The following is a 27,112-nucleotide window of genomic DNA, read 5'->3' on the forward strand; positions in this document are numbered from 1 at the left end:
TTTTTACCCAATTTTTACATACAAAGCAATAAATGATGTAAATGCGCATGCATAGCTTGAGAAGTGATTTTACAAGAATCTTTTTCCAAAAACAACCCTTTCGAGATCATTCCGGCTTTTCTGACATGGCTTGAATATTCCATTTTTGCCTTCAAATCTTTGGTAATGAATTCTACTGAACGATTAGAACATTCTTAGCATATACACACAAGATATTTTAAGCACTTTTTTGGTCCGTTTAATAGTGATCTCAACTTCTAATGAATGTTGAAGTACTTGACTTCAAGGAATTTTTCAAATAAATGACAACCGAATCACAATTAAGTTTACGGATTGAATTTTTATCTTGCGTCTGATTAGTTTATTATGATATTTTAAAGATAAAGTGCAATAACACAACTTCTTATTAAAGCCCTTATGCATTATTATTGTGAGGTAGAGTAAATGCGACTCTATGGATTATGGATTATAACGGTAATGATGTCCATTCTAGAAATGGTCGAGTCGTAAAAGTGCTACTCAATGGAGCAGTGGACTTGTCGGCACACTCGTGGATTTGGCATTTCACTTGCTTTGGCGATTCGTGAGTTGCCGAAGCATCATATATGCAGTGCACTTGATATTTAACGTGGAATCCTACCGGGCCAAGGTATAATTTCGTTTGCGCGTAGCGCGTAAGCAATTCACTTGCGATATAACGTGAATCCCTATATACTATGTATATATCGCATGTATATATCATACTCATATGAAACCTTGAAGTCATTTTCAGTGGTGTGTGACTATGAAACAAGATCAAATATCAAAAATCGGCTTCATTAATTATATTATTTTTTTTTATTATTTTTTTAGAGATAACGACCTAGCGTCTTTAGCAAATTTATAGTGCATGAGGTCCCTTACAATTTCTCTCCAGACAGTTATCAGTTATCTCTTATCGTAAGTTTCGTGGAAAACGCGAAAAATGATAAGCAAAAAAACGAAGCATAAAAACTGGACATCAAACGATTGGATACTTTTTAATAAACAACAATCTGGATTCTATCGCATTGTTTATGATGAACGAAATTACCAGATGTTCCTGGATAATTTGAAATCGGGAAAAGCCGACAAATTTCATCCGAGTAGTAAAGCACAGCTAATCGATGATATGGGCGTATTCCTTCCCTTCAATCGCGTAACTAAAAAATTATATCACCAATTTGAGAAATATCTGCGGTTTTTTAGTTATAACTATTAAATAAATTAAATCATGGCAAATGTTAAATTGTACAAGTCATATCTAAATAAATAATATTTTAACCGACAATTGTTTCAAAATTTAATGTGAGTAATTTTATAAATCTCTTCTTCGGTTCAAATCCAAATATCTATCGTTCTACTATTCACATAGGGTGTTCAGCTAATCTGAAAAAAAAGAATGAATAGCATAAATTTAAAGAGAAGCCAATTTTATGTCAACTGGTTGCATTAATAGAGCGTTATACAACAGAAAAAAAAACTCTTTGCAAAATCGAATAATGCTTACCTAAACGACCCACTAGAGTACTCCTGCGCAGTTAACATCAACCAGATGGGGAGTCAACTTGCTTCAACGCAACTATCCCACATGATCGGGATAGCCTTTAATAACTAATGTTACATTTGTTTTTTTTGTTTGCAATGTGCTGATTAGACAGCATGATCAGCTGGCTGCTGGTCGTACTCGAACATTTCTACATCATTATCCACGATGGCGATAGCAGCAGCGGCTGCTTCAGCGGTTGCTCTAGCGGCAGCAGCAGCGGCTGCTTCAGCAGCTTCGCGACAATACCTATTGATCGCCTCTGGTATCGGAAGTCCCAGTAATGTCCATAGTCCTGAACAATTAAACAAATGAACCTTCTTAAAAAATCATTCAATCGAAATTGTGCGTCAATTAGTCTTACCTTTCAGTAGAATGTTCTTAGCAGCCACGACGTCACGATGCCAAATCACAGAGCATTCGAGGTTTAATCGCCAGTTTTTGTAGTAACATTTTACTTTTGGGAATAAACGCTCGTCTCCTACCCTAGGGGCTTATTTGTCGTCACGAGTCAGCAAGACTCGTATGATTTTCATGTAAATTAAAAATGATTTGCGCTGAATTGCAAGTAACTCGCACTGACTCGCACCAATTTACGGAGATTCGTGAAGACTCGAACGAATTCATACAAATATATACACAAGTCATAGCATAGAAAGTGTATGGCATTTATAGCAAATCCGCGAGTCGATGCAAATTAGCTTATATACACATTGCAAACCATTCGGATCTCAGCTTGTGTTCTATAATTTTTTTCTTATTCTGTTTAATATAGGCAACTGGAATGGATGTGAATTGAAAATGAAATGTATTAAATTGACAATGGAACTAAGATCCACGAAATGTTTTATGAAACATACGAACTGCACTTATTTTTGGAATGGGCAAGTCAACCATTAATGATTTATAACAAGATTTGCCATACATCATATGAATATATGTGGAGAATGACTTAATGTGTTCAGTGTAAAAAAAATGCTTCGACACTTTTATTTTCATCAGATTGAATTGTTTGAATGAAGCATTTTGATGGGTTCGGGAATTGTGATAAATCCATTTTGTGTTCAAATTCACGATTTTTTAGTTGATCTATATAACTTGACATATTCCGTATGAAGATTCGATGCGCTGCCAAAAATTTGGATGGAATAATATTTTCATAAATAGATTCAACTAACATTTCACGATTTTCGTTTATGAATTCCACCAATTTCAGCGATATTCTCTATGTAAATAAGAGCCAAAGTCGATCGACAAGCAAAGACTGTTTTTTTCTCGGGATTTCAACACCCAAAACATCAAATACATTATTGTCTGCCTTTAAAAAATAAAAAAAACATTTCGAAACCAACCATTTTAAAATTTTGTATTAATTTTAATTTTCTTGCAGTCAAAATGTGACAATATAAATATTTTTAATGACAAAAAGTTGATTTAGTAGGCGATTATTGAGTGAATTGTGAGTTCAACTGGCATGCTCGTTGACATTTCATAGTTTCGTTCAGTGATTCGCCAATTTATATGAGAGACTCGTGAAGGACTCGCGAATCTTCATATAAACTCGTAAGATTCGTGCAGTTGCCCATATGTTTTGAAATGACTCGTGAGATTCGCACTGATTCACACTGATTCGTACGACACATAAGCCCCTAGCTCCTACCAATGCTTCTTCGTTCATGGCGCGTTGCAACTGTCGGTAGATCGATAGATCCGTTTTGCCCAACTTTGACACAATTTTCGTTGGCAGCAATGTTCTGGCGTCGGGTACGCATCGGCATTTCTTGAATCTGGCCGCTTTGTTCTGGTTTTGGAATCGATTCATACATCTTGCGTCGGTTTGAGATGTTCCCCATTCGTCCACCAATTGTATGAAACAATCTCGGCGCTTCTTTATTGACCTCAAAGTCTTACGCACCCCTGGGCAGCGCACGTGCTTCTTGATACTTATTGGGCTATCAGGTGGTATTTCGCCATCAGCACCAAAAAAGAACAGAGTCGGTTTCTTATCGGTCACCTTATTCACCCATTCGTCGACAACACTACTGCTCTTGATGTGTTTGTCCAAGGCGAGTCGAGTGTATTTGGCAGTCGAGTAAGCGCAGATTCCATGCTTCATCATCTTGACTCGGTGTTTGATGTAGTTCAGCCACATTGACCCTTTTGGCGACGGCATCACTGGATACAGATCACGGTTTTCTCTGTCTACGCGCTCCATTTCGACGAAATTTTTGGTCCATCGCGCTGCTTTGGCATTTCGCACCTTTTGACCTGTTTGCCAGTGGAATTGCTTGCTCGACATTACAAAGTTGGTCTGAAAAAATAAATAGAAAAAAAGGTATAGTTATTGAGTTTTGGCACTTAAGCATTTTCTATTAAAATACACACAACTTATTCAAATGTATACAAAACTTACTTCTTTGCCAGTTTCAATGTCGTGTGTTGTTGTGGTATTCCAACTTCGCACACCTATATCAACGCCTGAAAAATTTTTGATTGTGCCATCCTCAATCTTCTGAATAATGCGAGATTTTTGGTCGATTTCTTTGTTGGCTGTCTTCTTTTTGGCCGAGTACTGGAGAGACACAGAGATTCCATCGGTGTTTATGGAATAGTCAAACTGCTTTTTGGCACGCACGAATCGTCGAATTTTTCGCATGTAAAAATACTGATTCCACCAATAATCTCTCGAATGATTGAAATCCTTTTGTTGAATCGTTTTCGTGCTTGTTGTTCCTTTTTTATTCTCGATTTCCACTTTCGGTAGCAATTTTTGCGAAGACAACACCTGGTGCATGGATGAACAATCGATTCTGAAGTGCGTACGCCGGAAATCACACATCGGCACCACTACTAAATTTCGAATCAATGGCCGAAAATCTGGGTTGTCGAGCATTTGGCTGCGCTTGCGTTTCCATTTTCCTTTTGTCTTTTTTCGCTTTCTTTTCTTGCGTTTGGGTCGGCGCTGATGTGGCCACTCCGAATTGTACTCTTCTATCTCGCGCTGCATGGATAGATACATTGGCATGGCCTTATACCAATGTTTTGGGTCAGTTGTAAGGTCATGCAGATCGATTTCTGGGAATACATTGCAATCTCTCACGATATCATACAACACCTCACACCGTACAAGTTTGTTTGGATCGCCTCTTGGCACTTTGATATCTTTTTGTTTGATGATCAACTTGACAACATTTTCGATGTCATTCGGCAAAAATTTCTCTCCATCTTCTTCCAAGTTTGAGTTCAATTCGAACACTTTCAGTACCAAGTACTGGGTGATGTGTTTGTTAGCATGCGTTTCAAGATTGGTGACGACGTTATCTGTGTACTGATTGGTCAAATGCTTAAGGCCATTGCAGAAATCTTTGTTGTTGGGCCAATCGATACGATGATAGTCGTCAAGACCTTCGACAATTGCCTTGAATTCAGGATCGATACGTGGCAGCTCTGCTCGTGGTCCTCGTGGATTTGTTCCGCTTGGTTTATACTTTCTCTTCGGTTTCGGTGGCTGATTGTTGTGCCATAGCACTTGTTCAAAGCAGAGTTTGATCTTATCTTCTCCACTTCCACCAAAAAATGCGAAATCATTGTTCTCGACGCCTATGTTCGAACGCCTTTTGCACCTCAAACAAGAACAGCAATGAGCCCAAAACACAAATGGAAGTGGCTTGCAAACTCAGATCCGTTATTTTGCTCATCAATGCCTGCTGGTATTGTGGGCGAATGATTGTCTTTAGCGCACATTTGATCGTCGTAATTTCATCTTTCGTCTCTCCCTCCGCTGGTATTGATGGCTTGAAACGATTCGCCATTGTCCTACTGAAAGAAAAAAAACACACATTCGATTTAGTTTGAAAACGAATAATATTGAAACTTAAATTCGATTTAGTTTGAAAATGACAACAGAATGAGACACACAAAAATGACTTCGGTTTGATAACAATGGCATTGATTCAATTTGAGTTCGAACAGTAATCGATTAACTGTTTCTCTTCTCCGAAAATTTGGTATTTCTCTGAACAATGGACTCAATTCATTGCATAAAATGAATTTCACCATCACACGTATTTCACCATCACACGTAACAGAACTATGTACTGCAGAATTATTGTGAAATTCATTACTTTTTTTCATGGAATCTAATATTACTGTTGATATGTTCAATATATTTCACGTCATAAATGCTTATATTACGTTTTTAAAATGAATTCCACAATAAGAAGAAGAGATTGAAATGATCAAGTTTACTTACACTTTGGCGACTTGAATTCAATGTGAACTCCGGATCAAATCGATACAAAACGCACGTAAATCGAAAATAATACGAAATGAAATACCAGCAAAATCGTAGATAAATTAAATTGCAGTGTAAATTTCCAGTTTAAATTGTAAGATAAAATGTAAGAGTTTCAATTTGTTGACTTCGTGTTCACAACGCTGTATGTTTTCTCGGAATGAATGATGCGGCGTCTATGACATTTCGGAAACTGCAGAAGTGAATGTCAAATGCCATACGGATCGGATCACATTGCTAATTTTTAGAACATTAGACAACAGCTACAAAGAGTCAATTAGTACTAACACATAAAAACGGTTATAATTCGGTGAAATTCCAAATTTATCAGCAATGAAGGACGATTTATTGTTTGATTCCGATTTTTTGGGCCGAAATCTACGTAGAAATCATATATTCTTATTTGACTCCCCAAACCTGAACACCCTGATTCACATTTTGCAAAAATTTATGATATTTCAAATCTTTTTTATGACAAAGACGTGTTCAACTTTTTTCAAGTGATTTTATTTCCAAGAAGAAAAAGATAACAAGATCAAACAACATAACATCGTTATTATCACTATGGAAGGAATAAATCACGATAAGCAAATTTTCCAAATGGCCCGGAGAGCACTGTTCTCACAACTTCAGATACTGCATTTTCGATCGGCACTTTCAATTCTTTGAAGAGTTCATACGAGTTGTCTTGCATCAGTGCGTTCAAACTGTTGCTGATCCCTTCATTTTTTACCAATAGATTTGTAAAATGTGGTGTAAATCTGTGGTATTATCATGTTGTAAATTGTGTGAATAAGAAATGCCAAATATTATTTCATCAAACCAGTCACTCACTTGGTTGTCGAAAACTTGACTATCACATTTTTTATAGGCGCATATTCCTTTCCATCTCTCATCTCCGTTTGTGGAATAACTTTAATATCGATGTTGACATTTTCTAGAGGAGAAAGAGAACAGGTAAATTAAATGAAAATGAGAAATTATTGGTGTTTTGGCCAAATTTAATAACAGAACTTCTACAAATTATCCGATTTTTTGAACTTTTTGTATGGAAAATTCTTCTTCAATGACATTAGTCAGAAGAAGGAATACAAACCGAAAGTGAAATTGGCATTTCCATTTCCAGTGACTGGCAGAAATAAAATTTTTCCGCTGAGTATATACTTTCCGAAAATAGTCAATCGCTTTGTTTTGCCGGTGACTTCAAATTTCGATTTCATTGGTATTTCTTCAAAACCACTGAAAAAAAAAGTTCGATCATTAACATTTATACAATTTGTGGACAAATTAACCTGGAAAAGAACAATCAACTAACACAACTTTTGTGATCACAATATCTTTGATGCCAGTCAGTGTAACGTTAAACAGACTCAAACGAATACTGACTGGGCTGTTTTGATTTTGCAAGATTGACAACTTGTCTAACTTCAATGGATCGAGGGGCATCAAAGCGAATTCTTCGTTTCCTATTATGTGGATTTTGGCGAAGCATTAGGTTATTGGAAAGAGAATAAGTATTTGAATTGAATCACGAATTATCTTTCGTGGAGTCTAAATACACAAAGAATTAGCATGAGAAACAATTTTTACCTGATGTTTGTGTTTGAATGACATTCGTCATTACATCGCGCAAACAGTCCGTATCACCAAATTTGCATTGTTGTATCGATGCAGCTGTAAGAAAAATATAAATCTATCATCAACACTTTTGATTTGAGTACGAAAGTCTTTCTGCATTTTGAGCCATCCTCAGATTTGTCTCATTCCGTTCTATTCGAATGAAAAAATCGTAGCGAAAACAGACACATGTTTTTGATCAATCCAAATTGTTGTCCATTCCATTTTCACAAAAATATCCACCGATTGATGCAGAGTGATTTTTCATTACATGAGTTATATTAATTGAACCAACACTTGTGCCACATTCAAGTTTTTTTCTCCAAATTGTCGTTAAACTTACGAAATTTGAATGAATAAACACCAACAAACAAGATAACGAACACCAAGATTTGATTGAACATTCTTGCGAAGAATTGTATTTTTTTATTTCAATTAAAATGACTGAAGTTGATAACAAAATGATAAGTCGCTTGTCAATCGAAAAAAGGATCAAATTTCATGTAAAATATAAATGTTCAAATCAAGATCGATCTAATCGATAAGATCGACCAAAACAAACTGAAGAATGTAGAACAGAATTCGTGGCTTAAATAGAAGCTTAAATGATTTGAATGAAATGACAAGGCATTTGCCATTTTATAACGTCAACAAATACACTCACTCATTGAATATCTGCTCAAATGTGTTCGATGTAAAGAGTTTTTTGCGATAATTTATATCTGACAAACTCCTTTTCTGATCATCATAAGTCAAACGAACGAGTCTGTTAAGAGAAAAAATCTAGAGAGCTGAAATAATTTCATTGATGTACAAACATCTTTTTTGTAAAGAAACCAAAATTGATGGTTTAGAGTAAGGGCCGCAAAAAATGCATACGTATAAGCAAACACAAACTCGTGTTTATTATTGTTCAGCATCCCATCAAGAGTGTATAAATAACTGCAAATTCAATTTTTAATCAATTAGCGTTGATACCTGATTTTGATTTTTTTTTTATCCGTCTTTGTTGAGCCCAAGCAATTGAGGGACAATAATTCGGAGATAAAATTAAGTCTATCACTTATTTCTTGGAAAAAAAACTGGAAGCTAATCAATCAATAAATTGTTCTCCTTCCTCTTCCTTCGTATTTATTTATGTCGATTTTGACCACAAATCTGTTGCGATGGAACCCGCAAAAGTTCTGTGCACAGTCGCATGCTTGAAGTCATTTTAGTTCAATCAAATTCAATTCCATTTTGGTTTTGGCTTATTTGATCCTTATGAAAAATGCCCCATCAACATATATTCCGATTAGTGCGTTCTGGACAACTTTCATCGTTTCTTCTTGACGATCATTGGAAATATTTTTGTTTTGTTCATAAGTGTATCTGATGGGAATTTTTTCAGAATTGATCCTGAGTGTTGCCTTGGGTTCGGTCACACTGTCGTTTTCATCGTCATCAACAATCAACTTTTTTTTTCTTAGCTTACGGTTGGAGTTCTGCGTCGCAATCCTTATCACACATTTTGATGTCATAACAAATGAGCAATCTTAGTTTGACGATTTGATGCATCTGAAAAAATGACGTTAACACAAATTCCTAGTATTGCGATTTGTTTTTTTCTTCGATTTCCAAGAAAAAATTTAATTGCATAATTCAATCAAAGAATCGTTTATTATGCGACGCACTAGTATTCAATGAATCATTCAAACCAAAAAAGAGCTTGTGCTCATGAGAACAGGAAGAGTAATAGACCACTGTTCGTATCTGTTCCTTTTAGGAGCTCGCACGTAATAAGGGGTTAAGTTTATCTGCAATCAAGCAGACAAGCTTTTACTAAAGTAAAGAAAAAGACTATTTCATATCATCTACGAAATCGGCGTTTTTCTGTGATCGTCCTGTGCTCACTATTAATCGCTTATTGCGTAAATCGTTTTAGCAGTAATTTCTATTTTTCTGTACAAAGTAATTGAATTTTCGCTCGGTTACTGATTAGTTTATTTTGAAATTGAAAAATGCTCACGAAAGCAATTAACTAATCAAAGCTTTGGCGTTTTGCTCGTTCTGGTAAACCCCATATCATCAAAATGTTTTATGACCTCATAAATTACGGGTTAGACCGATAATGACGATCATTCTGAGAATAGCTATGCTGCAGAAACTTAGTATACATTATCATTTGAACACTTTCTCCGGAGGATGAAGACATTTTTTACTTAAAAGCGTTCACAATGTTCATAATGCATTCAAACCTGATTTCATCGTCAAGCAGTAACGATGGCTCGATTAATACTAGTATTCGTATTTATGTTTTCATCGATTTTTATCAACATTTTGGTAATTTCGCCATTGCATCTCAGGAAAACGAGTTCTTCAGTTGGTGACAACGAAGGAACATATCGATTGCCAAATAATACGAAACCGGAAGCCTACGATCTATTCATCAGCACGGATATTGCTGATGGCGTTTTCGATTTTTCTGGTGTCGTCAAAATTAATGTAACCATCATAGAGGAATCAAACCAGATCACCCTGCATAAGTACGGGTTGGACATTCAAACAGCAGATTTAACTTCGACAGAAGGCGAAGCGATTCCTATTCATCCACCGCAATATGATCTCCGAAGAGATTTCGTTATATTCAAAACGGTCAACGACATTTTTGCACCTGGAGAAACAATCATTTTGGAAATCAAATACAAAGCAAAACTTCGAGAAGATAATTATGGATTCTATCGTTCACATTACTATATCGATGAGGAAAACATCGATGATGGGTTTGATAATATCATCACATATGGGAAAAAAAGGTAAGCATTCAAAGAGTACATTTGTGAATTCATTACGAAATCGATTGAAATAAATTGCATTGATTTAGATGGCTTGCGACCACTCACTTCGAACCAACTTATGCGAGACGTGCATTCCCTTGCTACGATGAGCCAGCACTAAAGGCAACTTTTGATATTCAGATTTCACACAGTTCCAACTATACAGCCATTTCGAATATGCCACAAATGGAGCGAAAAATGTACGTATTATAATCGTCTTCATCGTCAGTTTCCTCCACAAGAAATTTTCATTATTTAATCGGGTTTTATTGTGTTTGGCACAGATCGGGATCACGAGCAATAACTCGATTCCAACAAAGCCCACTGATGTCCACCTATACAGTGGCATTCATAGTGTCCGACTTTAGTTACAAGGAAAAAATCGGATCAAACGGTTTCAGACATCGAATATATGCTCAGCCAGACAAAATCGATCGATTAACATTTGTACTAGAAAAGAGTGAGCAAATATTAACTACATTGAGCAACTACTTGGAAGTGAACTACACATTGCCGAAAATGGATCAAGCAGCGATTCCAAATTTTCCTTCCTTCGGTACAAATTTTTTTTCATATAAAGTTCTTCAAAAAATGCATATGGATACTTAAATGCTATTTTTATTAACTTAAAGCTGCCGCAATGGAAAACTGGGGCCTTATAACATATAGTAGACCATTTTTACTATATGATGAGGAGGTTGTAATTATTATTTCTCACGAATTCGCCCATCAGTGGTTTGGTAACTTGGTGACACCCAGCTGGTGGAACTATTTGTGGCTGAGTGAAGGATTGGCGACGCTTTTTCAGCTTATTGGAACTGATTTGGTAAGACATTTTATTTTCAACTTTCTCAAATTCAAATAAAAAAAATGAATTTTTTACTTTTAGGTGCAGCCTGATCGGCAAATATTCACTAAATTTGTGAGAAATGAAATGCACTCGGCTTTTCTATATGACGCTTCATTTCGGTCACAGCCCTTGAATGCTTACAAAGAGAGTCCAGCTGCCATAAAGGCTGATTTTGATGACATTGTTTTCTATAAATGTAAAAAATCGCAAACATCTCTTTCGAATCGTAATAAAATTTCTTTTATTTTCAGCTTCTTCCGTGTTGCGAATGTTCATGCACGCATTTACAGAAAACAGTTTTCGGAAAGGACTAAAGTACTATCTAACAGCAAGTTTAATGTCCGTTGGTCAATTATTGCATTATAATGCATTCTTTTCATTTTTCTTCATTTATTTGTTATGAAATCTAGCGCCTACAAAGCGGTAACCGACATCGATCTATTTGAAAGTTTGGAGCGTGCAGTCAAAGAAGATGGTAGCCTAGATAAAGAAATGAGTGTTAAGGAAATCTTCAGTTCGTGGTCCGATCAAAGTGGATTTCCACTGCTCATTGTTACCCGCAACTACAGCGACAACACGATACAAATAACACAGGAAAGATATTTTCATGAAGCGAAACACGCTGAAGCGAATCTCACATCATGGTGGATACCATACAACTTTGACACCGCTAATAATATTGCAATGAACGACACGAGGCCCGACGGTTGGCAAAAGGAACCAAATCCAAAATTATCAAGCCAACGGAGCATAAAAACTGGACATCAAACGATTGGGTACTTTTTAATGGACAACAAACTGGATTCTATCGCATTCTTTATGATGAACGAAATTACCAGATGATCCTGGATGATCTGAAATCGGGAAATGCCGACAAATTACACGCAAACAGTAGAGCGCAGCTTTTAGATGATATGTGTACGTTTCCTCGTGAACGCCGATTATTGTTCGATTTCTGCGCTGATTTCGAGAAATACCTAAACATACAGCGAAAATATCGTAGAATTCTTTATACAAGCGATGCGAGTGCTCCCTAATTTCAATAGGCAATTCAATTTAGTAATTCATTTCAGAAGTATACAACGCGCCAAATATGAATGTTTGTTGATGATGACTTTTCTCCACGATCAATTGCGCTATTATGAGTCGTATTGGAAGATAACTTAATTAAATCATACCAAATATTTATTTTTTAATGCTATAAATAAATCAAATAAATTGTTTAAAAATCCAAACTTTGAATCTTCTTCCCTATGAACTGTGTGTGATGCATTCATACGCAATTTAATGAGGAGAATCGGCGATAAGCAAATCAATCAACGTCAAAGTAGTCGATGTGTCTGCAAAAAAGTACAAATTCAAGCAGATTATCAATAAATGAAAAAACAAAACCTCAACTCTCCGTCCATTAGCAATTGGCATTAGCAATGACGTACGCTTATCGTAAATTTAGCGACAAAATCGGCAGCCAAACATTTTGTGAAAACCAGTCATGAAACTAATGCGCAGTAGCCCACAAGCTAAACATTGAATTTATACAAATCATTTGATTAAATTGCATGCAAATCCAATTGAATGGCTCTTAAAAAATCTCAAGAGCGATGGCAAAATCTTAAAGTTTCTTGTGCATTTTGTTTTCATGAAAAAATATCGTTTTCACTGAACCATTGTCAATCAAATCTATGTAAATCGCTTGAGGCCTCACGCCAATTTCCATATTTAAAATATGAACAAATAATATGAATTTGTTTATGTTTCAACATATTAAACCGATATGTATGCATAATTTCAATTTCGCTCAATTTTGTTCAATAAACCGACTGTCAGCATAACCATGTCTAATCTGTTGACGTCATTATCGCTTCAAAAATTCTGGAAGTGGGTTTTGGTGGATCCTCAGGATTGTCCAAAACCGATCCTGTTTCTGGAAGTGGATCCTCAGGATGGACCAGGGCATTGTCGAACCCAGTCTGGTATCCTGAAGATCCACCAAAATCCACTTCCAGACCATATTGTTCAAGGTGAATATGAACAATAACAACGCATTCGGGCAATAATAGAAAATATTTGGAATCTAGCGTGAATTTTACAAAATTTAAATTAATACAAATAGATTTTGCTAAACAAAATTTGACGTGAAGCCCCTATAGGTAAATTGAAATCCGACGTTATGGATACGGCAAGCACAGTTGCTTGCAAACTCGACCACACTCTATGTAAACCAAATTATGAATTAGTATTACATAAGGAATAATTCAATTTATTTGTTGCGATATTTGTACATTTTGTAGCTAATTCAGTTGAATATGATTTTTTTCTTGATTTAAAGTGTGACGAAAGAACAGAAGTTGTGACGAAGAAGAATAACTTTATTTTCAAATAAATTTGAAAATCAAAATCTTGAATTTCTGTCTCATCATCAAATCGGCAAAAAGTGCAAGAGATTGAATCAAGCATACTTCTTGGTGGGCGATAACGCATTGCTCGTGCAATCTGTAACGATGATGCTAATCTCAGACTTAATCAATTCACATTTGTATCAAGATTCAAAATCAAACATCCGTCGACAGTTTTTGTTTCAATGCTCTCGAGTCATTAAAATTGAACGTATAAAACCGAACAATAAAAATATTTTATGACTTGAGCGCAAAACCGAACTGAGATTTTGTAAACAAAACCACTCCGACGTGTGTGTTCTTGTGATTGTATTGGTGCGTGTCGTCGAACCGCATTGTATCTGTCACCATGGTCGGCTGACAGCGCGGAAAATGTGAGGTTATACCTTTAGTTGACACTGTGATTCGTTTAGTTAAGCGTATTTCATATTAAGACTGAGGCCCAATTTGAAAATTGTAATTTTTTATTCGGAGAGACAAGAGAGAGAGAGAGAGATGGAGGACAAAACGGCAAAAATTCCAATTTATTTGTACAAAGAGTGTGTGGCCGATTTGCCAAAAGCCGTTGAATATTCGGAACAGAAAAAATGTAATGTTTTAATCACCGCAATAACAAATCCAAATTTTCGGCGCGAATTTTTCCGGGAACCGCTTCGGCAAAATCATTTTCGTTTTACACGATCCGAATTGTTATTAGAGCCATCAAAATGGCAAAGTCAGGTTGTGGCCAAATTGTCTGAATGGGTTGATTGTGATTCGGTTGATGACAATATTCGGAAACATAGTGAGGCAACGATAAGACAAGAAATGGCCTTTTCACACCATGTTGCCGGCCATGGACAATTGCTTGTCAAAATTCGCGGCACAAACACATCGAATTTGGCACGAACGATATCTGCTGAACTCACAGGTATGTCACCAATTCGGCCGATGGATCTTTGATTTGGCATATGATTTTCAATGGACGTTTTTTGATTTCATTTTAGCCGGCACACTGCTCGTTGAAATGCCAATGGTTGACTATGAGAATCAATGGTACGATTCAGGAAATGATGAAGTTGAATCGATTGACACATGGCATTGGTGGAATTCATTTCGATCGTACGCCGACTACAGTTCGCGTTTCCAATTGGCACTCGAACTGACGGCTGATTTACCGGCACCGGGTGTGATACTGCGATGGTTGGGCGAAACAGTCGAACTGTTGATAATCCCGATCGATGTTTTTATCACCAATCGCAACAATTTTCCAGTTCTTCCGTTTCAACATAAGAATGTTGCACTCAAATTCCTGGCAATGACCAATTGCAAGTTTTCATTAAAAGTGCCCGACGACGAAACTCGAGACATTGAGAATCACGTCAGCTATTTGCGACATTTATACAAGGAAAATGCTAAACGAAATGATCCAATGCACGGGTAAGATTTGTAAGAAACTCGTCAAAATTTAATCTATTCATGTCATTTATTTGTTTATATTTGTAAATAATCCAGAGGATTTTTTCCGAATCATACTAATTTTGTTTTCACTATCCCAATAGATACGACGATATACTGGAGATTCCTTTGCAGCCATTGTACGACAATTTGGACTCATACACCTATGAAGTGTTCGAAAAGGATCCCGTCAAATACATTTTCTACCAAAGAGCCATCGAACAAGCGTTAGTCGATAAAATCTCAGACGAAGAAGCAAACACAAAAACCGTATGTTTAATCATATTTATTAAAACGCATTCCATATTATCTAACACGTATTTCGTTTAAATTTAGGCAGTTGTGATGGTAGTTGGTGCCGGACGCGGACCGCTGGTTCGTTCCGCATTCAATGCATCGGCCAATGTGGACCGCAAAATCAAAATGTACGTGGTAGAAAAGAATCCGAATGCAATCGTTACTCTTTCCGCACTTCAAGAGGAAATTTGGAAGGATAAAGGTAAGTCAGACTCTCCAATGCAATCAATTTCAAGTGTTAACATAAAATATGCATACTAAAGCGAAAATTTCAATGGAGAAAAAAGTGAGAACAAAGCCTAAAATGACACATTTCAATTTGTTCACAGATATGACGATAATCTCAACTGATATGAGATACTTCGAGCCAGCAGAGAAGGTTGACATTCTGGTTTCAGAGTTGCTTGGTTCGTTCGGCGACAATGAACTGTCACCCGAGTGTCTGGATGGAGCGCAAAGACATTTAAAACCGGATGGTATCAGCATTCCGTGTCAATCGACCTCATACTTGAATCCGGTAATGGCACCGAAATTATTGAGCGCCGTTCGAGAAGTTCGTGGTCATATGCGACGCGGCAAACCGAATACATATGAAAAACATGCCGAAAGCCCGTACGTTGTATACTTGAAAAATGTTTTCCACATCACAACACCACAGCCGGTATTCACATTCGTTCATCCGAACAACGATGAGGTGGTTGACAATTCACGGTACATCAAACTGGAGTTTGCTGTGGAACATGATTGTGTGATGACCGGTTTTGCTGGCTACTTTGATACCGTTTTGTACAAGGACATAAAGTTGAGCATTCATCCGAAGGAGCACACACGAGGGCTCATTTCATGGTTCTCGTTGTACTTCCCGTTGAGCGAGCCGCAGCAATTGCACGCAGGCGACAAGGTGACAGTGAACTTTTGGCGATGCATATCAAATAGCCAGGTATGGTACGAATGGAGCACTACCTCACCCAATACCACTCATGTGCATAATCTGAAGGGATGGGCATTCCCAATATACAAATGAATAATACACAGCTCAGTTAGGTTACCAGGCAAGAGTCCTAATCTACATATTATACTAATTTCTGAACAGAAAATTATGCTTTTTTCAAGCATCATTGAATAGATTTCAGAATCTTTTTTTTAGAACGCCAGATATAAAGGGAAAAAAAACATTTTTTTTTTAAATCCCACAAACTTATCAAGATAGGTTCGTATGTCGTAAATGGCTTAGGAAAATCAAACATATTTATAGTGTACTGGTTAACAAAAATAATTAAAATTACCTTTAATTATTGAGATTTTATATGGAATCAATTACGAAGATTCGTTTATTAAGAAATAAACCGAATATCTTTAATGTTGAGTCAACAAACGAAACCTTGGTAGTTTTACTATTTTTATTTCATTGCCAAAAGGTCGAAGCTCACAATGAGCTGAATTTTCGTTCTGTAATAATTGGTAAGAAATGGATTTTTTTGGATTTTTCATGGCCAATAACTCGACGTTTTTGTTTTCATCGCTTTTGTCCTTGCAGCTGATCAAACTTTCTCCATCCAACTTAGAAATGAAGGTAATTGAAAATCGAATCCAAAAGGCTTAAGTGCCTATTTTCATTTTATTCCATAACCTCCGATGAAATGCATCTTAACCACGATTTTTTACGAAAAACAAAATTTCAATAAAAAAAATTACGGGAAAAAGTCTTTTCCATAGAAATGGTGCAACCGTAGCGCCATCGTGTGATGGTATTGGGAATGAATGATGTAGCGAATTCGAAACAGTCACCATTTTCGCCACTAGTTTCCATTGATAAAGCTTGAAAGTGTCAATTATTATGACATGTTTACTATTACATTACTTCAATTAGTTTATTTTCCAGAAGCAAAAAAAAAACCTGAAGTTTCCGTACGAAGATTTTAAAAATCAATGGAACGATGGGCTCCAGAGATTGTTTCTCGAAAGTTTTGCCCAACGTAAAATTGGCAACTCGCTTCGATGCTGACGGCAAAGAAGTGCAGGTAAACATTTTCGACAAAAATTACATTTTTCTTCGTGCATTTGTCTGTGAATCGGTTTCATGTCAATGAAAACTAACAAGTGTTATCCGGACCAAGATATACGATTGCATTCATTGAATTAATGTTTCAGGTGGAACGGCGCGAAGACGAGGAACAAAATGTCAAACAACAGGATATTTTCGATATTCTAGTCGCGGCTGGTTATTTCCGAGCGAGAATCAAGGGATTATCTGCTTTTGATAAAATTGTAGGCGGAATGACATGGTGTATCAGTGCATGTGATTATGATGTTGACGTTGATCTATTGTTCCACGAAAATCTCACAATCGGCCAAAAAATGTAACTAATCCAATAGGAATAATGCCAATCCATTATTATGGATTTTTATCAATTTTATGACACGTTTCCTACTTCCAGTACACTAACGGAAAAAATCGTAGCTGCTTTGCCAAGAATGAAGTGCCCATATTTAATTGAACCGCATCAAATACAAGGGTTAGACTTTATAAATATTTTCCCTGTGATACAGTGGCTTGTCAAACGATCGGTAAGGTAGTTGCAGAAAGAAGGATCCAAAATAATGTTGCTAATGATGGAAAACGTTTGTGGTTTTAGGTTGAAAATCGAGCGGAAAAAGCTGCCAAATTGAATGCCTTTGCAGGTAACATTTATGTAATGCTTTCTACCGTTAAATTAAGTAATGCTTTTGCCCACTTCAGTGGTGCATTTCACCATTAATTCACATACAATCCCGTCCGAATCGGATGAAATTCGGGTATCATCCAACTGTACGCTACACTCGAATAACATCCATTTGTGACGGTAATAATGGGTGTGAAAACTGACTGACTGACTGAGAATTATATATGTACAACAGATTTGATCGTTTTCATCTTTGAATCAATTGAGAAATCAGAACCGTTGTGCAACATTTTCAATTGTAAATGTCACTTGAAATCTTCAAACTATTCATTAGCTCTAGAAATATGCACAATATAATAATCATTTTCAGTATAAAAAACTGTCGAAGCAAAAACATTTTGCTTCTCTTTGGAGATTTCCCTTTCTGTCTCCAATTTGTAAAACAGCAGTTTTGACGCAGCAACCGTCACGCCATCCAAATGTGGTGTTCAAAGGATGAAACATTGGCGCCGAACGATTCGTTTTGCAAATGTCACTCAGCACAGCGGCTCATTGGTGTAGGAACATTCAACGAGAAAAGGCAATTTTTACAGGCATGTACGGCTAAGAATAGAATTTTTGCACAAATTAAATTGTGGATTATTTTGGAAATTGTTGTGAAATTGTTGTTTCGTCATACCGGTTCACATTTTCATGTAATGACATGTTCAAAGCGGGAAAAATCGCAATATTTTAGACCGATTGCATTGATTGACGCGAATAAATCAATATAAATTAATTCGATCACAACAAGTTTTCCCATTTTTTTTTGTTACCAATTACAATTAATGGATTGTGGTTTTTTTCCCAAAGATTATTTTGCAATTTTGAGGCGAGATCCGCATTGAGACAGGGAGACAGAGAGCAAACGAAGCCTGATCTATTCAAATCGTTTGGATTCATACGAAGTGGACTTATTGTGACCGAGGTGAGTTTAGTGAACGTAGAAAATTGCAACAAATTAGCGTAAAATCATGTTTTTGCGTGTGATGTACATGTTTCGACATGATTTATGGCGACGGACTGATGAATATCATCACATTGTTATCGTATTCGTTTAAAGCGATCAATCAGTGCATTGTTTTCGATTTCCGTAGCGTTAGCCAATTTCACAATCGCTTGCAACAAACATTTCATTCATTCTACAATTTATTTTCTCTCGTTTAGATCCATCGCGATGGCGAAGCGTAAGCGGCACAATAAGACGTTTGGTAGGCCAAGGGAGAACAAAGTGCAGATGAAAAAGCACTCCATTGTGAAGAAAAAACGTGTCAATCGGAAAGAAGATTCAACAAAACAGTCGACAGAAAATGGCACAATCGAAATCAGCGCGATCAAATTGGCATTTAATTCGATAATTAATACGAACTTAACAGAAACAGAAAGAGGATTTCTGATCCATAAGTTCTTCGAGAAATGTTTGAATGTTACGAAAGTCATGCATCTTGCATCGATGTTAATGCTCTACAGAATCAACGAAGCATTTGATGATGACAATTTGAATTTCTTCGTGAATCAAAATGGAGCAAATGTGATAACAGACTGTTTCAACTGTGTCACATCGGACAACATCAATGATCCACTCACAGCCCAAATGCCAGACGCATTTCTCGCGATGGTGACCCAAGGTAGCCCCAACTTTGAATGGCCACGCCGCCATCAAATGACTCGCCAAGTTTATGCTCTCAAGGACCAGTATGTGGCCAATGTGAAGACAAATTTGGAGACGCACTGTTGGGTGAGATTGACCCACTTTCTACGTGTAAAGTGCCATGAATTCAATCACAAAGGAAGCCCACTTGACGTTATTTATAATGCATCATACTTGCCTTTTGTTGACATTGACATTCGAAATACGAAGGAAAATTTGATGTACAATGAAGATTGGACATATGATGATGATGAAAGTCGAAAGTGGAAGATGGATATACTGTTTAAGGAAGTGTCTCAGCTTTGTGGCCCATCATTCGTAAAATGCTTCACAATGTACGAATACATTCAAAAGGACTGGTTCGAGTCTTTGTGGATGTGGATAGGCATGCAACGAATTGTCGAGAAATTTTTGATCGATACGACTCACCTTCGTCAACAGTGGAAAGCATACGATCGTGATCCAGTGAACAATCGAGAGCCGTCGGTACCGAAGATACCAAAAGTGAAGAATTTGGCCGCTATTCCACTCAGTGATACAAAACTGAAGCACATACCATTCGACCATGATGATTTGATTAATATCATTGGCCAGTTGAGAAATGAACGGGGATGGGATATCCGTGCTGATTATCGTACATACTACAAGCAAGGCGAGAACAAAGACGAGGCATGGGGAATTGTGTTCGATATGGACAAAATCAGACAGCTCAGAACCGGTTCGAAGGAGTTTTACCACAAAATTCAAACCAACAGTAGTGCCGTGTCAGTGTTGTTTAGCAGACCCAAACGCAAAGGAGCCGGCGTGACTATGGAACAAATCAAGGCAAAGTACGAAAAGCCAGTCAGCAAAGGCGGTTACATGTATGAATCAAGAATTGATCCCGGCCAGAAAACAAAAATGGCCTGCGTGCGTCGGACTCTCGCTACTGGAACTGAAGTAAGTTGAAATATCATATGAAAATTAACATAGATTTGCATTGTTGTTGTTTATTTCACAGACCAACATCAAATTATCGAGTATTCAATATCACTGGGGTGCGCGACAAGGAATGCGCGACAAACAGGCCACGAAAATGACCAGAAAGTACGTGCACAAAGAACAGCGCGACTTGAAAAGCTATCCGATCACATCCGTATCGCCGCGAGGATCACAATGGAAATCATTCATTAAGCACAAAATCAAAATGCTGACAGATTCATTGGCTACATACGCCAGAAGAAAATACGCACAGCTATCGTTGCACAAGTACATCGAGTCTAATCGCGAAATGGATTTGATGGCTAAACACATAACAAACAATGAGACAGGAGTTGTGTTCCTTGGTGATGCGGCGTTCCCATCAAATTCGAAAATCGGTGTGAAAAGAACAAAACGAACACCGGATCAGCGAAAGTTCATAGTTAGCCTAAAAAAGGACAGCAAAACGGATGTTGCGCTTACACCAGAGCCGTATACATCACAAACCTGTGCCAATTGCTTGCGGCGATTTCCAAGAAGCACAAAAAGTGACCGATTCAAAGTATGCAAAGATTGTCGCCCACACAAGGATGTGAGACTCCCACCGGTTATCGTGACTGATCGAAGCAGACGGCGCAAGCAACGTGATCGAAAACAAAATGCCAGCCAAAAGCCAACAGCAAATGTAACTAGAGCCGAAAGAGCTGAGAAGCACCGGGAAAAGCGTCGAAGTGAGCGTGAAAGCCACAATCCAGAGCAATTGGATACCGAACAGGCAGTGAGACGGTACAATCGACGCATACGACGGCGTGAACTACGTCAACGACGTCGAGTTGCAGGCCATCGCAGCCGTAAAGTAACCAAACAACCGGAAGCGGAATCCGATTCGCCAGGTTTTGATAAAATTGGTGACACAAGTATTTGCAAGATTCGTGTCAAAAATCGTAAGGCCAAACCACAATTATGGCTGCGAATACATTACAATGCAAATGATAAAGGAATTGGGGATTTGGGGTCAAAGAAAATACTCTTCCAGAAAAACTGGCGCTCAAGTCCAATGAATGATCAGAACGCTTTTACTGTTACTTGGCATCGTGACATCTGTGCGGCGAAGTGCATCTTGTACAGAGGTATGTGATCTACACAATACAATCACATTCATGTTTTATTGTATTTCAATTTCGAGTTCAATTCGTTCATTCTAGGCCGTTGTATGGTTTTCGACTTGAATGTGAACGAATCATTTGTGTTACCACCAGAAAGGATATGGCCAATCAAATGCTGTCGATGAAAAGTAGAGCGTAGATTAAGAGGATAAAATAAAACATTAACGATTAGTTATTTTCAAAGCTTGATTTTTGTGGCTTTGTACATATTAAAATGTGTGTGCAAATACACGATGTAATACGGGTTAAACCCGTAGGTAAGTTGTTGTATGTAAGATTTTCTCAGTCAGTTGGTCAATTTCAATATCCACACCAATATTTACCAAAGTCATAAATGGACCTAGTTCAAGTGAAGCGTACAGTTGGATGATACTCTAGGTGGGTCCATTTATGACCTTGTTTCACACGTGATTTGTTATTTTGTTATCAATTGATTCATAATCGTTTTTATATCCTTCTAATTGATTTGTTTTTACTGTTTTTTTCTACTTCCATTGTGACGTTAAAAATGACTGAAACTACACACAAATGTGGGCCTTAATTCGACCGTTTACATACGCTTGGTAATGGATGTATTTGCGTCAACAATTGTTTCTTGGGTCTGCAGTGGGTCAATTTCATAATCATTTTTCGTTGAAAACCGAACAGGAGCAGAGACAAAAATTCCTGAATGCCACCGAACGGGTAAAAGAAATTCAAAACATTTATCGACCTCATCGGAAATACAAGCGAAAAGATGCCGGTGCAGAAGATGAACAAATGCGTGTACGAATCACTTTGCTTGAGTATGGCAACAAGGGAAAAGACATTTTACCACAGCATCTTAAAGCGGATAGTGGCGCGAAATCATCATCAAACGCCACTTCAAAAGGAACTGATGAAACATCCAATGATTTGGTTTGTAATTCCACTCATTTTGTCTGTCTCCATTTTCTGCATGGTTTTACTGCTAATATCTAATAATTCTTTTGGATTTGTGTGTCTATTGATTGATTTGCAGTTTGATATTGATCAGCTTCTAAAAACTCTTTACGTTGCTAATGAGGTAATGATCCCGTTTTATTGCAATTAACCGAATGCATTTATCGAAGACAATTCGATAATTCTTAAGCTTATCTAATGTGCATTTTTCTGTTTAGGACCATGATATCATTAAATTCAATGAAGTGGATAAAAAAAACCTTTTGAAAAATCTCACCGAATTGAAAACGGAAATGTCAATTGATACCAAACAACTGTCCGAACAAAACACAATTAAAACATTGTTGGCAACAAAAACCATTTTAGACAAAAAATTGCAAAAAGTCCAAGAGGAAAATCGTAACCTTGAGGCTAATTTAAGAGAAGAAGAACAAAATTTGAACAAACTTGACAGTGATGTGGATGCAATTAAGGATGAAATTCGTCAATTAGATGCCGTTGAAATTAAGGCCACGGATAAAAAGTATGGAATAATTTTTTTTAAATATATTTTTGTCACTTTTTCGGCAAAAGAAATTCATTTGAGCAACGAATCGCTAATTTTTCTGGGGATAAAACAATGCAAATATTTGTGTAGGGAATTGGTTCGACGCATGTTGGAAGAGAAAGAAGAGCTTCGCCATAAAGAAGTTCAATTCAAAGAGCATTGCAGACAGGAATTGGCCAGATTGCAGAAGGAATTACAGTATGTTATTGTCAATATAAAATGCTAATGCAACATTCAACAAGAAAATTCATTAACTCTGACTCAATATCAATATATTCAGTGATGCCGAAATGCCAACGTCCGAAGAAGACTTGCATCAAATGCAGGACACAATGGAGAAAGAGAAAGAACGCTTGCATCTCATTCGAATGCAATTGGCAAAGAAAAATCGGGCTATAGTTTCCATTGAACGGAAATTAGACAATATACCCGACCGTACGGAATTAGCACAGTATCAGCGCAGATTTATTGAACTATACAGTCAAGGTACGGTTTTCTTTTATTTTTTGTGTGGGTTTTACCTTGATTCATTTCTCCCGATTTATTTAACTCAACGAAAATGTTGTGAATTTCAGTAAGTGCCAAACATCGTGAAACGAAGCAGTACTTCACGCTTTATAATACTCTGAACGATACGAAACAATATCTCACAAGGGAATTGTCATTGTTGAATTCGATTTTCGAAAATTATGCCGAGTACGTATTATTGTTTTCTCCTTTTTTTGCAATTTCAAAGTTATAACAATGTAATCTCATTCATTTCTAGGGGAATGTCAAATATGTATGCTAAGGAGCAATTTGTTCTACAATTAGAGCAAATCGTCGATGGTGTTGGTCAAACCAAATTGAAGATAAAGAATAAGCTCGAATCGGAAAAATCCAAACGTGATGAGTTCAATGCCCAGTTGAGTGCATTGGTTGAGCAACAAAGAAAGTATGCCGTAGTGCTAAAACAATTTACAAAAGATTGTGAACGAAACGAGCATTTAGTGAAACAATTGAAAGCGCTGCAGGCAGCGGCCAAGATAAAAGAAGAAAGCAAGTGAATTTATATAAAATAGTTGAATGTCGCACTGTAGAGTGTTTTTTTTTCCACAAACAATTCCCCATAGCTGTTATGTATCTTAAAGAAAGCAATAGGTATTTTCAGTGAATAAATAAAAAATTCCAAATTACTAGCAAATATAAACTTGATTCGACTTTATTTCATAATTTTTTTTTTGTAAGAATTTTTCGAAACGATCAAAAAAAAACAAATTAAAAATTGTGGAAATGTTTGAGTCGGTACATGGGCACCTGTTTGTCACCATTGCCGATGGCCAAGAAACCGCTCTGTGGTGAAAATTGGATGACATTTGGTTTGCCTATGCCCGAATTGGTAGCGGGGAAATTGTGATAGACGGTACCACTTGGGAAATGTACTATTCTGACAGCGTCTTCGACTTCTTTCGATGCAATGGCCAGCAATTCGGATGTATGATTGAATGTTGTACTCGAAATGGCGGTGGTTAAATTTAGGATGGTTTTTTGTGGCCGTGGAAATTTTTGGTGTAACACATCGTTGTAATTGTATACATTGACAACACCCTGTTGACTTGATGCGGCCAATAGTTGTCCATTTGGGCTAATCGAAATCGTTGATCCATTGATGCAGCCATCGTCAACGAAACGATGGACAAACCGTTGTTCACCGATATCAAAAATGTTAACTTCATTATCAATACAATGCGTAAACAAGTACTTCGAATCGTTTGAAAATGTGATGCATGTGGCATCGTGTTCCTGTTTCAATGTACACAACAATTCGAATGTGTTTGCAAAGAGTAAATGCACTTCACCGAATCGTCCAATAACACCAACATACTTGCCACACGGTGATACTTCGAAATTATGCATTTTGGTGATTGTTTTCGGCAAAAAAACGCGCTGAGTGTGCCCACTGAGGAGATTATATGTGTAGAAGTATTTTTGTGAACCGCCAAAAATTGCCTGGCTTCCATCCTTGGACAGTCGACAGCAGCGTATCGGGAAATTCTTAAATTCCATACTGTGTAGTTTATCATTTTTCTTGCCGTCAATCGAATAAATGGTGGCAATTCCCTTGGTGCCGCTCACCAAACCAACCGATGAGCCCGGATGAAAGGCGACACCAGTGATGGATGGACCCTCTGAATAACTCTCACGATTCAAATCTTTTAACTTTTTGAACTGCAACTGCCCACTAACCAATTGATCACCTTTTTTCAGTGCGATATGACCGATTGTACGAAGGATCTCATCGTCTGAATCATCATTGTCTTTTTTCTTACGATTTAAATCGGCCCAAGCCGGTGTGCCAAGTATTCGTTGAAACTTATTTTCCAATTGCTTTTTGTACACCTCCTTTTGTGTGACCTCACATTTGTAATTGTCTACTCGGGTGACCACATCCGCACCTTCGTCGTCATCATCATTCCAAACCGGCTTACGCTTTTGATCCGATGATTTTTTCTTCTTTTTCACACCATCGGCCAATGTTTGTAAGCCCTTTAAGTAAGTGGATTTGTTACCAAACACATCCTCTTTCAGCTGCTTCTCGCGCAGTTTGCCCAGTTTACGCAGTTCTTTGGCCGATAACTTTTTCTTCTTAACATCGAGCTCTGGTTTTCGGTCCTCATCATCTCCGTCGCTGTCGTTATCGTCTCCATCATCATCATCGTCGTCGTCGTCGTCGTGTAGTTCTTGTTTCACATCAACCGCTGTTGGCTTCTCTTCATTTTCTTCTTTAATTTCTTGATCATCGAAAAAATTCGAATAATCATGTTCACTACCACTTTCTGAGTCCGACATTTCAACTAGATTCAACCAAAATGTTTATATATCAATGGAAATGACTTTAAACGAAGCTTCACAAGTTGCTTCTTGCAACAACAAAATGAGTTTTTGTCGAACATGTGGTGTTATGACAGTTGAATACACATACACTACAACAGTCAGCGACCTCTGCCATCATTCGATCGAAACAAGTATCCAAATGACAGAAAAATGCAATGAAAGCGGCATATTCAAATTAATGCATATTCATAATATTTATTTCATTCTATAGAAACTTCAAATACACAATATTTGCCTACAAATTTAAGTAACTAATAATAATAAAAAAAAAATAATCCATCTTAATTTTGGTGTCGCAGTCCACTTGAGGTGTGGTTAATTTTTGAATTTGTAGTATCGACATGCAAACTTGCATCCTTTTAACTGTATGAAAAAAGAAAAAAAAGAAAACGATTAATTAAACTGCTTTGAATACCTTGCGTATTTGTTTGAAAATGACATTTTCGAAATGAGAAAGAGAATGTCAAAAGCAATGAAGATGTTTGTTTTTTTTTAAATATTTTCGGTTGAATGAATGAAAGAAAACTTACACAAGTATGATCGGTGCAGATAGAATAGAAAACCTCTTTCTGTACGATCAATGTATCACAAAAATCCCAGCACATCGCACAATTACTGTGGTCTCGGCAATTTGACTGTGTTACAATGTTTTCTTGTTCGAATAAAAATCGCTGGATGCATGCGGCTCGACACTGGCTTATCACTTTTGGAATATCATCATTGGATTTGTTTTGGATATTTCGACATTCGGTCACAGTAATTCCAACTATCAGAATAAATAACACCATGATCAATGTGCTGGATTCCAATTGTTTTCGGATGTTCAATGTGATTCCACTCATTTTTCTACTCCGGTTTTTTTTAAATTCTGTTTTGTTGAATAGCACTTTTGAATTTGAATGCAATTTATTTCACTTTTAACGAATTTGATTGATTTAATGTTATAAAAAAAAAACAAAATAAAACTGGGGCTGGTTGAACGAGTCAGAAAAATGTAAAAGTACGCTTTAAAAGTGCATT

General features: G+C 37.0%; 7 protein-coding genes across 10 annotated transcripts; 4 read left to right on the forward strand and 3 right to left on the reverse strand.

The window, feature by feature from the left end:
- Positions 1 to 488: 488 nt before the first annotated feature.
- On the reverse strand, positions 489 to 5,376 carry LOC129579468 (uncharacterized). The gene is made up of 5 exons (XM_055469576.1): positions 5,307 to 5,376; positions 3,978 to 5,239; positions 1,929 to 3,875; positions 1,529 to 1,859; positions 489 to 1,407 (listed from the first exon to the last, which is right to left on the reverse strand). Exons 1-3 carry the CDS (start codon positions 5,374 to 5,376, stop codon positions 3,066 to 3,068), a joined length of 2,142 nt encoding a protein of 713 aa, XP_055325551.1. The 3' UTR covers positions 489 to 1,407; positions 1,529 to 1,859; positions 1,929 to 3,065.
- A 978-nt stretch (positions 5,377 to 6,354) lies between these two features.
- On the reverse strand, positions 6,355 to 8,044 carry LOC129578292 (protein takeout-like). Of its 2 annotated transcripts, none has more exons than XM_055466597.1 (6): positions 7,819 to 8,044; positions 7,449 to 7,532; positions 7,174 to 7,324; positions 6,955 to 7,097; positions 6,693 to 6,795; positions 6,355 to 6,619 (listed from the first exon to the last, which is right to left on the reverse strand). In XM_055466597.1, exons 1-6 carry the CDS (start codon positions 7,877 to 7,879, stop codon positions 6,421 to 6,423), a joined length of 741 nt encoding a protein of 246 aa, XP_055322572.1. In that variant the 5' UTR covers positions 7,880 to 8,044; the 3' UTR covers positions 6,355 to 6,420. The 2 variants fall into 2 exon arrangements, with proteins under 2 accessions (XP_055322572.1, XP_055322574.1); XM_055466599.1 differs by having other exon boundaries at positions 6,398 to 6,578.
- A 1,612-nt stretch (positions 8,045 to 9,656) lies between these two features.
- On the forward strand, positions 9,657 to 12,376 carry LOC129577812 (aminopeptidase N-like). The gene is made up of 7 exons (XM_055465407.1): positions 9,657 to 10,270; positions 10,339 to 10,491; positions 10,576 to 10,847; positions 10,924 to 11,117; positions 11,181 to 11,337; positions 11,393 to 11,456; positions 11,552 to 12,376. Exons 1-7 carry the CDS (start codon positions 9,738 to 9,740, stop codon positions 11,982 to 11,984), a joined length of 1,806 nt encoding a protein of 601 aa, XP_055321382.1. The 5' UTR covers positions 9,657 to 9,737; the 3' UTR covers positions 11,985 to 12,376.
- A 1,211-nt stretch (positions 12,377 to 13,587) lies between these two features.
- On the forward strand, positions 13,588 to 16,651 carry LOC129577811 (protein arginine N-methyltransferase 5). The gene is made up of 5 exons (XM_055465406.1): positions 13,588 to 14,447; positions 14,524 to 14,956; positions 15,079 to 15,244; positions 15,311 to 15,473; positions 15,601 to 16,651. The coding sequence occupies exons 1-5, from the start codon at positions 14,033 to 14,035 to the stop codon at positions 16,293 to 16,295; spliced, it is 1,872 nt and encodes a 623-aa protein (XP_055321381.1). The 5' UTR covers positions 13,588 to 14,032; the 3' UTR covers positions 16,296 to 16,651.
- Positions 16,652 to 17,108: 457 nt separating this feature from the next.
- Positions 17,109 to 24,407, forward strand: LOC129577786 (coiled-coil domain-containing protein 93). 2 transcript variants are annotated; one of them, XM_055465372.1, is made up of 11 exons: positions 17,109 to 17,292; positions 17,423 to 17,631; positions 17,710 to 17,839; positions 17,908 to 17,953; positions 22,358 to 22,647; positions 22,751 to 22,795; positions 22,890 to 23,194; positions 23,309 to 23,416; positions 23,499 to 23,704; positions 23,794 to 23,914; positions 23,985 to 24,407. In XM_055465372.1, the coding sequence occupies exons 1-11, from the start codon at positions 17,209 to 17,211 to the stop codon at positions 24,262 to 24,264; spliced, it is 1,824 nt and encodes a 607-aa protein (XP_055321347.1). In that variant the 5' UTR covers positions 17,109 to 17,208; the 3' UTR covers positions 24,265 to 24,407. The 2 variants fall into 2 exon arrangements, with proteins under 2 accessions (XP_055321347.1, XP_055321348.1); XM_055465373.1 differs by lacking the exon at positions 22,751 to 22,795 and having other exon boundaries at positions 17,122 to 17,292.
- On the forward strand, positions 17,972 to 22,390 carry LOC129577785 (uncharacterized). 2 transcript variants are annotated; one of them, XM_055465370.1, is made up of 5 exons: positions 17,972 to 18,531; positions 18,787 to 18,901; positions 19,141 to 20,563; positions 20,625 to 21,714; positions 21,790 to 22,390. In XM_055465370.1, the coding sequence occupies exons 3-5, from the start codon at positions 19,151 to 19,153 to the stop codon at positions 21,873 to 21,875; spliced, it is 2,589 nt and encodes an 862-aa protein (XP_055321345.1). In that variant the 5' UTR covers positions 17,972 to 18,531; positions 18,787 to 18,901; positions 19,141 to 19,150; the 3' UTR covers positions 21,876 to 22,390. The 2 variants fall into 2 exon arrangements, with proteins under 2 accessions (XP_055321345.1, XP_055321346.1); XM_055465371.1 differs by having other exon boundaries at positions 17,972 to 18,527.
- LOC129577787 (U3 small nucleolar RNA-associated protein 18 homolog) lies at positions 24,391 to 26,168 on the reverse strand. Its single transcript, XM_055465374.1, has one exon. The coding sequence runs from the start codon at positions 26,045 to 26,047 to the stop codon at positions 24,476 to 24,478; it is 1,572 nt and encodes a 523-aa protein (XP_055321349.1). The 5' UTR covers positions 26,048 to 26,168; the 3' UTR covers positions 24,391 to 24,475.
- Positions 26,169 to 27,112: the final 944 nt, after the last annotated feature.

The sequence above is a fragment of the Sitodiplosis mosellana genome, unplaced genomic scaffold, assembly GCF_009176505.1.
Source record: "Sitodiplosis mosellana isolate CC-2019 unplaced genomic scaffold, AAFC_SMos_1.0 Smas_scaffold_6226, whole genome shotgun sequence".
Taxonomy (NCBI): Eukaryota; Metazoa; Arthropoda; class Insecta; order Diptera; family Cecidomyiidae; genus Sitodiplosis; species Sitodiplosis mosellana.

What these genes read in the sequence shown, in the direction of transcription:
- LOC129579468 (XM_055469576.1), bottom strand. Translation starts at nt 5,376, where the DNA reads ATGGCGAATCGTTTCAAGCCATCAATACCAGCGGAGGGAGAGACGAAA. An exon ending in TGAAATTACGACGATCAAAT is followed by an intron (nt 5,240 to 5,306) that starts GTGCGCTAAAGA and finishes AACGGATCTGAG; the next exon opens with TTTGCAAGCCACTTCCATTT. An exon ending in ACATTGAAACTGGCAAAGAA is followed by an intron (nt 3,876 to 3,977) that starts GTAAGTTTTGTA and finishes TTATTTTTTCAG; the next exon opens with ACCAACTTTGTAATGTCGAG.
- LOC129578292 (XM_055466597.1), bottom strand. Translation starts at nt 7,879, where the DNA reads ATGTTCAATCAAATCTTGGTGTTCGTTATCTTGTTTGTTGGTGTTTAT. An exon ending in TGTTTATTCATTCAAATTTC is followed by an intron (nt 7,533 to 7,818) that starts GTAAGTTTAACG and finishes TTTTTCTTACAG; the next exon opens with CTGCATCGATACAACAATGC. An exon ending in AAATGCCAATTTCACTTTCG is followed by an intron (nt 6,796 to 6,954) that starts GTTTGTATTCCT and finishes TTTCTCCTCTAG; the next exon opens with AAAATGTCAACATCGATATT.
- LOC129577812 (XM_055465407.1), top strand. Translation starts at nt 9,738, where the DNA reads ATGGCTCGATTAATACTAGTATTCGTATTTATGTTTTCATCGATTTTT. An exon ending in ATCACATATGGGAAAAAAAG is followed by an intron (nt 10,271 to 10,338) that starts GTAAGCATTCAA and finishes GCATTGATTTAG; the next exon opens with ATGGCTTGCGACCACTCACT. An exon ending in TGACATTGTTTTCTATAAAT is followed by an intron (nt 11,338 to 11,392) that starts GTAAAAAATCGC and finishes TTTTATTTTCAG; the next exon opens with CTTCTTCCGTGTTGCGAATG.
- LOC129577811 (XM_055465406.1), top strand. Translation starts at nt 14,033, where the DNA reads ATGGAGGACAAAACGGCAAAAATTCCAATTTATTTGTACAAAGAGTGT. An exon ending in CGAAATGATCCAATGCACGG is followed by an intron (nt 14,957 to 15,078) that starts GTAAGATTTGTA and finishes CTATCCCAATAG; the next exon opens with ATACGACGATATACTGGAGA. An exon ending in AAGAAGCAAACACAAAAACC is followed by an intron (nt 15,245 to 15,310) that starts GTATGTTTAATC and finishes GTTTAAATTTAG; the next exon opens with GCAGTTGTGATGGTAGTTGG.
- LOC129577786 (XM_055465372.1), top strand. Translation starts at nt 17,209, where the DNA reads ATGGGCTCCAGAGATTGTTTCTCGAAAGTTTTGCCCAACGTAAAATTG. An exon ending in CAAATTGAATGCCTTTGCAG is followed by an intron (nt 17,954 to 22,357) that starts GTAACATTTATG and finishes TTGGGTCTGCAG; the next exon opens with TGGGTCAATTTCATAATCAT. An exon ending in AGATTGCAGAAGGAATTACA is followed by an intron (nt 23,417 to 23,498) that starts GTATGTTATTGT and finishes CAATATATTCAG; the next exon opens with TGATGCCGAAATGCCAACGT.
- LOC129577785 (XM_055465370.1), top strand. Translation starts at nt 19,151, where the DNA reads ATGGCGAAGCGTAAGCGGCACAATAAGACGTTTGGTAGGCCAAGGGAG. An exon ending in CTCTCGCTACTGGAACTGAA is followed by an intron (nt 20,564 to 20,624) that starts GTAAGTTGAAAT and finishes TTTATTTCACAG; the next exon opens with ACCAACATCAAATTATCGAG. An exon ending in GAAGTGCATCTTGTACAGAG is followed by an intron (nt 21,715 to 21,789) that starts GTATGTGATCTA and finishes CGTTCATTCTAG; the next exon opens with GCCGTTGTATGGTTTTCGAC.
- LOC129577787 (XM_055465374.1), bottom strand. Translation starts at nt 26,047, where the DNA reads ATGTCGGACTCAGAAAGTGGTAGTGAACATGATTATTCGAATTTTTTC.